General features: G+C 44.1%; 2 protein-coding genes across 2 annotated transcripts in view; one reads left to right on the top strand and one right to left on the bottom strand.

Moving 5' to 3' along the window:
- slkb (STE20-like kinase b) overlaps positions 1-4,296 on the bottom strand; it is a 20,891-nt gene extending 16,595 nt beyond the window's left edge. Inside the window, exons 1-2 of the mRNA XM_069166818.1 lie at positions 3,472-4,296; positions 1,682-1,846 (exon numbers count right to left, since the gene is read on the bottom strand). Of these exons, the coding sequence (XP_069022919.1) occupies positions 1,682-1,846; positions 3,472-3,621 (315 nt within the window). The 5' untranslated portion in view covers positions 3,622-4,296. The remainder of the gene's footprint in view (positions 1-1,681; positions 1,847-3,471) is intronic.
- A 167-nt stretch (positions 4,297-4,463) lies between these two features.
- stn1 (STN1 subunit of CST complex) lies at positions 4,464-9,906 on the top strand. Its single transcript, XM_069166819.1, has 9 exons — positions 4,464-4,981; positions 5,440-5,535; positions 6,138-6,218; positions 6,381-6,557; positions 6,717-6,828; positions 8,071-8,221; positions 8,571-8,693; positions 8,815-8,887; positions 9,588-9,906. Exons 1-9 carry the CDS (start codon positions 4,864-4,866, stop codon positions 9,743-9,745), a joined length of 1,089 nt encoding a protein of 362 aa, XP_069022920.1. The 5' UTR covers positions 4,464-4,863; the 3' UTR covers positions 9,746-9,906.
- The last annotated feature ends 1,453 nt before the right edge of the window (positions 9,907-11,359 follow it).

The following is an 11,359-nucleotide window of genomic DNA, read 5'->3' as shown; positions in this document are numbered from 1 at the left end:
AGAACACTTTAAGAACTCCTAAATAAAAAGAAACAAATGTGTTTCAATGGCTTTCCGGGATTCAGCTGAAGCTTTTCAAGACTGTTCCACTTCCAACAACAAAAGCCCTCACCAGGAACACAATGCCTCAAGTCTCCCAGAAGTCTTGGCTATTCAACACACACACCAACACGCGGTTCTAGTGTTTCTCTGTAGGCGTGCTGTTGTTTTAGTGGCTCTACTCGCGTACAATGGTCCCCACAGTGGTTTTTCAGAGTGGCAGTCGGGCAGAGAGGAACCGCGGGCCGGGGCCGCAGCTTCCTCTCCCGCTTGTTTATTCGACAGGAGGGAGAAGCACCAACAAACGTCCCGATCCTTTCCGACTGTGGCCGTGTGCGAGCTCACCTTCCCCGAGTCCCGGCGCGCTCGGAAATACCAGCGGCAGCACAGTAACGAAAGCGGCGCCTCGCGAGATGGTGTTGTGTAATTTAAATTACAGCGGAAGAGAACAAAAGGGCAGCGAGTGACAGCAATTTACATGCGGTTATCCAGTGGGTTACGTCCCAGGCCCCCCTGTTGAGATAATGAAATGAAGGCTTTCATCTCCAGGAGGTAATGTCCCGGAGACTCTCTTCTTTTTAGACGAACAGGTGCTATACAGGCCGAGATAGAAAAAAAAAAAAAAACGCCTCCATCGAGCTGCGGTTATTGTTCAGAGGACAATGGGGAGGAAAAGGGCAGAGCGCTGCAATGCAAAGCGCTGTAATCAAACACTCAGGTGATCACTGGAGTTCATAATGACGTGACTGTCTTTTTGAATGTTTGTGTGCCGACTCACAGGAGTCACGGCTGAATGCACACGCTCAGTTTAAAAAAAAAAAAAAAAAAAATCTGTCCTCTGCCTACACGTTTTATCAGTTTTAAGGGAGTGTGATTTATTCAAAAGAAAATTTCAGGCTTTGGCATCAACTGGAAAGACACCCTTTCCCATCCAGGAGGAATGTGTTATTGGCTCAGCACGCTGAGATTTTGTACATGACAAGAAAGTGAAAATCCCTTGAATAACTGGGTTGCACCAACCTGCAATCTACCTCTGTCACGAGTTCCCCTCACACGCCGTCTATTTATTCACGGGCACTTCCTGTGTTTAGGCCTCGGCTGCGATCCACACTGACACTAAACGTACGAAGCCATTGCATCTACACGGTGAGAAATACACCTGAATGTCTTTACGCAAAGTCAGCGAAGAACAGCAGCGGTATTTTCAGTTCTACAATATCATCACGTACACGTGCTTTTATTTCTAACGAGCGGCTACGGTGACAAAACAAAGGCATTTAAAAAATGAGCTCATATTAACAGCGAATGGGTGATAAACTGGTATGATGATTAACAGCTCTTCAAGCCGCTTGTTTCTGCCAATCGTGTGAACTTTGGCCACAAATTTTGATAAGAAGCGCAAAGGAAGTTGCAAATACTGCATTAACAGTCCAGCGATGCAGGTTTAAGTCAAGGATACCGCACGAGTATTGCGGATTTCTTTTTTTAATTTTTTTTTTTTTTTCATCCCATTTGGTGAACAGTCTGTAATATTCAGGTTGGTCTAATTTGTGTCTGTGCTGAATCTGCCATATTATTTCCTGCTTGGGTGGCAACGCAGAGGAAACCCTGACACTCCCACACGGCTCTTCCCTCTACTCACCCACAGTTTGCTCTCAAAATAAAACGCGTCGAGCAGCTTGACGATGTTTTGGTGGTCGCAGGAGGCCAGGATGTCGATCTCCACCATGTAGTCCTCCAGCTCCTCCTCGGTCTTCGTGTCGATCACTTTGGCTGCAGCTAGGATGCCCGTGTGCTTGTTCTGAGCCTGCAGGTGAAAACATTGTTAGGTGTTTTTTTTTTTTTTTTTAGGTGAATATACTTCAGACAATTTTAAATTTGTCATTGTGCCGCTGCAGCTGAACACATCTTAAAAAGACCCAGGAGGTCAAAGGTGATTTACGTTGGACTCTAAATGATCTTGACCTCAGTTCAAATAATCACATGGATCCAGAAACAACAAATAAACACTCCTCTTTGCTGGAGGTCTCAGCAGACATGTCTCGATAAAGTGGAAACTCCTCCTGTTTGTTTTCGGCTTCTCCTCAGACAGGATGTGCTCGACGAAGTTGCCGCTGCGATATGGGATGCGGCCACTTCCTGGTGACCTACCCGTGTTCATCACTCGGGCATGCGAGGCGATTTAGAAAAACATAAACCATCGCCCAGAATCTACTGTTCGAAACTTAAGATACAGGTTTTTATTAACACTTTGAATCAATAAAGTGTGGGTACTGCCCCAGTGGTGCATTACAACTGGGATAACCCACAGCCCAGGAATATAAACACAACACTGCAATTTACTGTTTGTAGCTCAAATCCAGAGTGACATGGCCAAATAGCACAAACCCGAACTGCAAAGACTAGTTAGTCAGATCGATAGAAAATTAACCAGAAACCATTTTGATGACTGATCGATCTATCAAAGCAAAAAAAAAAAAAAAGGCCACACGGATGAACTGATTCTGAAATGTGACAATTTAATTCTTTCTTTTTTTGGTGCAATAAATCAAGTGTCACATCATCTCAGTCTGAGAAATTTTAACAGCTAATAATTGTCAGATTACTCGATAATAAAATCATTGTTAAAAAGTCTGTTTTGGTGCTTTTTCCCCTTCGTAACCACCAATTCTGGTTCAATGAGGCTCGCTGGTGAAAAGGTAGGAAACTGGTGCCCTGTGACTAAATGAGCACGATTAGGCTTAATTTAAGTATGATTTCTAGGAATGAAGTGTTGGGTAACTCCAAGTGTTTTAGTGTCCAAAAAAAAAAGCATTTGGCAAAAAAGAACACAACAGAATATATATATTGGGTGTAGGGGCTTTAAAAAAAATAAAAAATCAATCCCAGCCCTCCTGTGTTATAACATTTACTGTCACTGTCAAATGGAGCTTCTGGCTCGGGTATGCATCCGGGTCAAACTGAACAATGGCACGGTTAAAAATGATAACAAAAGGGGGGGGAAAGGGGGGTACTGGGTCAGCTTTCTGAAAATGTAGGTGTTGGGATATGAACATCAACACACCAGCACCGTAAAGGCCCGTTTACGCCCGCTGATCTGTGGGGCCACATGATCAGGAAAAATGTGGTAGTCTGTCTCCAGCAATTAGTCTGTGACATGCGCACAATATTCAGCTCAGAGATAAGAGGGGGGGGGGGGGGGCAAGCATGTCGGTTAACAGTGGAGAAGGAGGCCAGCAGTCATATTTGACACCACCTCTGTCAGAGGCTTTGGTGTTGGGGTCAGGAGGAGGTGGGGGTGGGTCAAAGCAATACAACACTGAAGTGACACTGGAGGACACAAAGGACATGCAATTTAGGCTCGTTTCATCAAAAACACGTGTGTGTGTTACAGTATAGAAAATAGAAACGCGCGAAGGAGACGATATCTACCTTGAACACTTTTCCAAAAGCTCCATCTCCCAGTTCACCGATGATGTCCCAGACCTCCTCCGGATTTTCATCTCTGCGGACGTGTTCGTACTGCTTCTTCTTCTTCTCCGCTCCCAATTTGAATATTTTACGGAAATTAAAAAACGACATAGTGGGATCCCTTTGACTATAAAAGTTCGTAAAGGAATTTAAAACTTTTTTTTTTTTTGACAGCACTATCGGTTTCGCGCAAGTCTTCGGAGCGACGTACGCGTCCCCCCCCCCCCCGTTAGTTTGTAAATATCAACACGAGAGTTTCAGGATCAAAACCTAGCTTAGCCTTTGACACCGCTACGGTCAGTCCACCGAGCAGCTCCGTCGGACACCATGGCTCTTTGTTAAGCCCTAAAAAAAATAAAATAAATGACTAAACGTTAACGTAGCATTTGAAAAAAAAAAAAAAAACGCCCAAAGAAGACTTTATATATTAAAAGCCAAGTCGTAACTGTTACGGGAAGCTCGTTGTTGGTTTCCAACTCCTGGCGACTCACCCCAGTGGGGGCTCCTTCTCCCCCCCCCAAAAAAACACGTCCTTCCAGATAAACCTGGTTGTTTCCGACAGAATAGTTCATTAGTTTCCTTCAGGGTGAAACCTTTCGCCGCCGGTCCGTACATTTACCCTCGGTAAAACGGTAAAAAAACACACACAACAAAACACCCCCCCCCAGACATCTTTCCTCGGTGTGGGACGGGTAGTAATCTAGCGGATTTAGTGTCTGCGCGCGTTCACGCGGCGGTGCGCGCGACTGCGGTTTCTTTTCTCCTCGTGCTCCTCTCGCGAGTGACGGTTGGCGGGTAATTCCAGGTCTTCTGCCGCCCTCGTTCTGTGCGGGAGACCAAACGCAACGGATGTTTATTTAACCCGCAGCGCAGTCAACAACAACAACAACAACACTAGTTCTCGGTGGGACGCGTTGCTCGTCGGTTGTTAAGTGTTATCGCAGCCACTCGCGGTTCCGTAAACGCCGCATTTTGGGGGGGGGCCTCTTTGTGTCTCTGAAACTACAAGTCCCATAAGGCTTTGCGACAACACGGACGCGCCGAACAGACGGGAACAATACCTTTATTAAACGTAAATATAGAAATATTTTAATGCTGTTGTGCCACCATAACCTTTCAAACACGTTTTAAATACATATATATATCAAGTATTTTTTTTTTATTAATTTTTTTTTTTTTTTTTTTAAAAAGCACAACAAAGGGATCACGTGACCAATACTTTTTTTTTTTTTTTTTTTTTTTTTTTACGCCTCCCCGGCAAGCTCATTTTCTTGCAACTCGAGACTTCTCGTCCGGCGGATGGGGGTGTAAATAGACGCGGTTTGCTTTCATGATGTAACGCAGGCAGCTAAAATGGATCCAGAGGAGGAGCCCCCGTCGCTGCTGTGGGGACTGGACCCGGTTTTCTGCGCCTTTGCCCGGCTGTATGTCAGAGACATCCTTCAGATGACCGAGTCCGCGCAGGTGCCAGGTAGCAGCCACACGAGTTGTTTCACGAGTGCCGTGACACTCGTGAGTATTTGTCCATCTGCTCACTGAACTGGTCTGTCACGATATCCCTGACATTTAAACGAGTGATATTCAAACTAACTTTGACGTCAGAGATAATTTAGCTTAACAGTTTCGCACTAGGATTTCTGTTGCAAGATCCTCGTGGTCCTGTTTTCAATCCATTCAGTTTGAAATTACGCATCATTCAATTTAATATTTAATTTTTACGACAGAAAACAGCAGCTTAAGACACTGTGTTATTATTGGTAAAAAAAAAACCACAAATATAATGGCCTACTTTGTATTATGTGTCTGTAATATTGACAATAGTTTTTAACATACAGTGCAGAAATGTGATTTGCATTCAGGTCAGACATGTTGGTGTTGTGTCTCATCCTGACTGCATGAGCTCTAATATGTTGTTTTTTATCTCCAAAGGTATCTTCTTCTACAACCTTCATCCGATCTTCAAAGTTGATGTCCTTGGAACGGTGGTTTACAGGAGAGAGAGAGAGGACTTCTTCTGTTACGGAGGTACGTGGAAATTTATCAATTCAGTATGTTTATTGATTGTCTCCACACACGTTCTGTTTCACGCCGGTATCATTTTTTTCCACGTTTCCAGCTTTGTATTATCAAATTTACTCGTATTATCAGTATTTGTTGACACCCAGAAGCCGACGCCTGCATTCTCCCGCAAGCGAACAAGCCTTGTTTTCGGTGCCGCACGATTAATTGTATTAAAAATCCCGATCTTAATTTCGTAGCTCCAGTGCAATTACATTTTTTTAAATGACGACAATTCGGCCGCATTTTCAAGAGCGCTCCTACTTCCTCCCTTTAACAAACAGCTTTGGTTTGTTTCCACCACGTGACGCCCAGCAGCAGAAAAAAAAACAAACCCAGTTAGAGACGCGGACGAAAAGAAAACCACTTTTTATGTTTAGTGTTTGAAACATGGAGCTGAAATAAAAAGTTGATGTTCCAGTTCTGTATCAGACTCTGTCATATTGTCTTTTGTTTCCCTCTGATGTTTCATTCCCGTTTCCTTCAAAATGAGTGCAATCCCACTTTTATGATTTAAAAAAGGAGAATTGTTCAGCTGTAATGGCTGCTCTCGTTCCTTGTGTTGTCAGTGGATGATGGCACCGGTGTTATAAACTGCCTGTGCTGGAAAAGTGAGCAGCTGAAAGAGGAAGGGGAGGATCCCAGTAAATGTGAGTTCATGCGCTTTTGAATCTCAGTGTTAGTGTTGTTGCATGTTTAAGTCCATTTTTTTTTTTTTATATATATCTTCCTTCACCTGTACCAGTAGTCCCCTGGGAGACACTTGACACGACACAGACATCACCGCTAACTGTTGTTTCATTATCGTCCAGCGGGGGGAAAGCGCAGCGACGCAGCTCAGGGAGGCTTCGACCCCGTCGCCGAGCTGACGAAGCTAAAGCGAGCGCAGCGGGAACGCCGCTGCGTGGAGATCGGAGAGCTGCTGCGAGTCCGAGGGCCGGTGAAGACATCGAGGTATCGAGAGAGAGAAATCACGGCCTCTGCTTTCTGTGAGTGGAGAGCATCCAGCCGCTACATCTTTTTAAAAATTTTTTTTTTATGTTGGACACCAAATGTCCATAAAAACCAAATAAGAGCTTTATACACCGCCTCCATCCTCATCCCATCCATCAGCTGTGTGTGTGTGTGGGTGTCTTGCGTGTTCCCAGATAAAGTGGACGACCCGGTGATGGCGGTCCAGATCTCCTGGATGATGGAGGTGCCTCAGCTCTACAGGGAGTGCTACGACAAACCGTTCCAGCTGCAGCCCGACGCAGCCGGGTATAAACATCCATTCCTGTAACATAGATTATAAACAAGAGTGGAAACTGCAAGAAAATGCTTTGCTATCCTTGAAATTTAAATGGGAGCAAGGAAATAAGGTTTTGTTCTTCTGCAGTTTCCTGCCTGTCGCACAAATTCAGTGAAATCTAGTGGCAAAGAAAGAGATGCTTATAAAAGTACAAATCTTAAGGAGGTTCAGTAACTTTAAAAACTGCAAACTTTGAATATTTTATTACATACAGTGGGAATTGAAGATGCTGCTCCTTTTAAATTTCTCATCCTCGTATCTGTTTGTCCACTTTTTGCTGTGATGACGGCAGCGCTCGACTCCAGCAGACCTGATAACGCGTGTTCTCCCAGCATGTCGTGACCACGTTCCGAAGAGTGTTTGTCCTCGTTTCCCTTCCTGAGAAGTTGTTTCGAGACGCTCCTCTGTCCCCTGAAACCAGACAGCCTTCATTTCACACGACTTTTGGTTTAATGGAGTCTTGTGTTCTTTATTTAGCAAATTGTGTATCTCCTTTTTTTTTTTTTTTTTTGGTATTTGTCTAAACAAAGCTATTGGTCTCCTGATGGTTTGATCACTTTAGGTGCTTTGGGTCCAACTAATCTCCATTTCCACGGAGTCTCTTAGACCTCCATTCACTGCCCTTCAGTCCATCCACGATTTTTAGCTGAGGAAAACCTCTCTTTACTCACAATAACAATCTGACTTCTTTCACTCACTTTCTGACGCCATTTTTTTCCCCCCACCATCACAATGCTGCTTAGTCAGCAATGTTCTGATGATCAACGGCTGCAGGTTGATTTAGTTTAACGAACCTCTGATTGAGTGGATCGATTACACCCGAGCGTCCTCTGAACGCTGCTTCAGTGGAAGGAAACGACTCAAAGACATCCGATTTTAAATGTGATCAAAGCCGCTGATCTTACTCAGTTTGATTGATCACCTGGAAATTAAAGCCGAGTCGGAAATATTTCTTCTTCCTGTTACATGTCAGATCTTCCTGTGTTTTGAAATGTTTATAAATTCCCTGGTTGTCTGACAGAAGTCTTGTTGTTGAAAGGAGTTTCCTGCTTTGACTGTGGAGTTTTTTTTTTTCTTTTTTTCTCAGGACTGAAAACCATCCAGAGAACCCGCTGTGTCATCTGATCCAATGTTTACTACAAACACGTTTTAATTGTTATTTTAGCGCGACTCGTACTAAAGCCTTCAATCTTTTTGTTTCCGTCTGTCAGCGACTCGTCCGTCAGTTCCCTCAGCAGGGCGATAAACACCATCAAGGACTTCCTGCAGCAGAAGTCGGTGTCCAGGTTCAGACCCTACGATGTCCAGGACCTCCTGGAGCCTCTGATCTCCAGACCGCCTCAGACTGCATCTGCAGACCAGGTGAGAATATGGAGGGCATTTCTGTTTGAAGAGCTGCAGAGGAGAGAGAGAGAGGAATGGGCTGTGGGGGATGAAACGGGAATCAAACGTCAGACTTTATTTGAAGTGTTCCTCTGCGAAAGATGAATGAAATAAGACCCGAATTAGATTTTTTTTTTTTTATTTTTTTTTGTGGGTGCAACAAAGCAAAGTATATATTTTTAATTCTGGTGCAGGAATTGGTTATATATATAAACATGTGGATAGTTTTAAATCTGCTGGAGAGAGAAAATGTTTTATATATCTGAAACGGTTGAACGTCAGATTTACATTCATTTCACTGTTTTTGTGTTCCTGCGCTGCTGCTCAGGAACCGGTTGCGGGTCCGTCTGTGTGCGGGCAGCTCCGCCAGCTCCTGAAGGAGGCGCTGAAATCTCTGGTGGATGAGGGGATCGTGTACCGTAAGGTCAAATCCCAGGACGAAGTCTATCTGGTAAGAAAACGGCAGAGAAACTCTTGGGGGGAAAAAAAAAAAATCGTCCCACTTCGGTTGTCGTCGTCGTCGCCGCAGTATTTCCTCGGAGCTCCGTCCTGATGCTGCTCTTCTTCACCAGGTGACCGCGCAGGACAAAGACCTGCTCATGGCCGTCAAAGACGTGATCCGGGAGGACTCGAAAAGAGAGAAGTGTACGTGCGCTTTATTCTTTAATCTAAATCGGTGTTTCCCAAACTGTGGTTCGTGTACCACCGGTGGTACGCAGGAGCTTTACCAGATGGTCCAAGTCCCAAACAACATGTTTAATTTCATTTTATGGCAGACGGTAGTTACTATGGAAACGCATGACATTACAGTTAAGTAAAAAAATTTTTTTTTAAATATTTTAGAAATAAAATGCTTCTGTGCCCATAAATAATGATAATATTTGTTTTATTTATATAGCACTTTTCTGAACTTCTGTTACAAAGTTTGTCACATTAAAAACAACCGAAAAATAAAAACCACCTATAAAATTCAACAAGCTCGAAAATCCAGCAACACGGTGATCGTATAAAGTAAAGCAATGACTGTTGAAGATAAATAATAACACATAAACACAAATATAAAAGAGGATTATTAATATCAGGAAAGACTCTTTGATAAACATACTTTTCAAGAAGAGATTTAAAAGATGCCGCTGACCTGATTTCCTCAAGCAGCTCGTTCGTTAAGTCGGCGAATGTTCTGTCGCCTTTGGTTGTCGGCTGTGACTCGGGAACAGATGAAAGTTCTTTGTCTCAGGATCTCGGGTGTGTGTGCGTACACTTGTGTTTGTGTGTTTTACGTCACACCTGTGCGCTCATGGCCGTCTCTTCTTCCTCCTCCTCCTCCTCTTCCTGTGCCTTGCAGACGCGGAGAAAGGCTGCCACATCCTGCACATCCTGTCCGCCGTCCGGCAGCGCTTCAGCCTCAATGTTAGCAGAGAGGCTCTGGAGCTCGTCCTCAAGTCACTCGAGTGCAACAGTGACATCATCAGCACCAGCGACAGCCACTACACTGCGTTTTAGCACAACATCACAGCTGGGGATGAGGAAATGGGTGTTTCAGAGCCTCCCGTCTGCACGCCGTAGCTCATTATGAATCCACATTTGTTGTATTTTTTTGGTATATATTTTTTTTTTTTAACAATCCTGTATGTCAGTGTATTAAATATTATGTTTAATATAGATTCATGTCTTTGGAAATGGACGTCAGGGGCAGCCTTCAAGACCGCCGTGCATGCCTGCTGTTGTAAATACAGTCTCTGGTAAGTTTCTAGTATTTAAAAAAAAGCAAAAAAAAAAAAAAAAAGCACAGAGCGCTGACAAGGCTCACGCGTGGCTGGATCAGCCCGGGTCCCCGTTAAGGCTCATTTCTCGGATTCTGTCTGCAGTGTGTGCAGATTTTTCTTCCAAGAATCCTTTTTGTTTTTTTCCCTGTTGAAAATTTCAACAGGGAAAAAAGGTGGCAAGAAGTGGCGACATGCAGAGAACGTACCTCCCGCCTCGTCACAGCATGCGTTCATTACCACCTCATGAACCTGACAGGAAAACTACATGAGTATACATGGAAGAAAAATGGATACATCCCACCCACCGATAGCATAAACTTGACTGCGCCACAGGCCTGTCAATTACACGCACGCCCCCAAAAATAAAGTATTTTGAGGCCAAATACATAATTATTGGTAGGATTATTTTCAGATGGACCGCCAGAACACTAATATAAAGGAGTAACTTTAGTGAATGACACCAAAATAAGGGTGAATTTTATGAGAGAAGTTGAATGAGAGTCTATAGAGCTGGAGGCTTTTTGGAAACAACACCTAGTGGCGACTGGTGGTATTGCAGCTAAAGGCTCTTCCACTCTGGCCTAATTTTTCAGACCCCCGAAGCTACGTCCACTTTTATATAAAGTCAATAGCCGATACCAGTTGTGGAAAAGGAGCTTTAGTGGTTAGTATAGGCAAAAATTATGGGTCATGCATTTCCCAGAATTCCACTCAGTAGCATTGTTCATGAGATTTCCCCTGCTTGGCAAATGCCATGTTTGGCAGATCAGGTTTTCAGACCTTATCTTCTTGGTCCTCAAGATATCATTGCTGCCGATTAACAGGGGGGTAAACAAGAAAAAAAAAAAAAAAAGCACAGTTGTGGACTTCCTGTGTAAAATTGGTGAAGTGTCCCAGATGCATTATAGAGCTTTTTTTTTTTTTTTTTCCCCCATTGTGTTTTATATTAATTAAATGTACATGAATGAATCGCCACACTGTGAACCCTGGTAGCTTTGAGGCCCCTGAGGGTCTTGGTGATCCAGCCTCACATATGCACTTAAATGACCACAAAGGAGTTGACACACTGTAAACCTGAAGCTTTCAGGAGCCCCCCCCCCCATCCTCCTCCCCCTTTCCTCAGTAGGGACAGCAAAGGCATAAAAATAACATTTGTTTGATTTTTCTGAACATTTAAAGGGTCTTCTGCATCTGCCTGAGGTAACGAAACAAAGTGGCCCTGTATGCGTTGCCGCGTGCGCAGGGGGGCAGTGTTTGGTCGTTAATTGGCCCTTTCATGTAGAGCAGGCGGCCGCTGATTGGCCGCCTGCGAAACATCTGTATCCATAGTTCCAGTCGCTCGTGTCTCCGG

This window comes from Embiotoca jacksoni, unplaced genomic scaffold, assembly GCF_022577435.1.
Source record: "Embiotoca jacksoni isolate LCO1_2020_lvr unplaced genomic scaffold, fEmbJac1.0.p SCAF_4, whole genome shotgun sequence".
Classification (NCBI taxonomy): domain Eukaryota; kingdom Metazoa; phylum Chordata; class Actinopteri; family Embiotocidae; genus Embiotoca; species Embiotoca jacksoni.
Note: the sequence above shows the minus strand (reverse complement) of the source record. Positions and strands in the feature narration are given on the sequence as shown.

What these genes read in the sequence shown, in the direction of transcription:
- stn1 (XM_069166819.1), top strand. Translation starts at nt 4,864, where the DNA reads ATGGATCCAGAGGAGGAGCCCCCGTCGCTGCTGTGGGGACTGGACCCG. An exon ending in CGAGTCCGCGCAGGTGCCAG is followed by an intron (nt 4,982 to 5,439) that starts GTAGCAGCCACA and finishes TTATCTCCAAAG; the next exon opens with GTATCTTCTTCTACAACCTT. An exon ending in AATCACGGCCTCTGCTTTCT is followed by an intron (nt 6,558 to 6,716) that starts GTGAGTGGAGAG and finishes GCGTGTTCCCAG; the next exon opens with ATAAAGTGGACGACCCGGTG.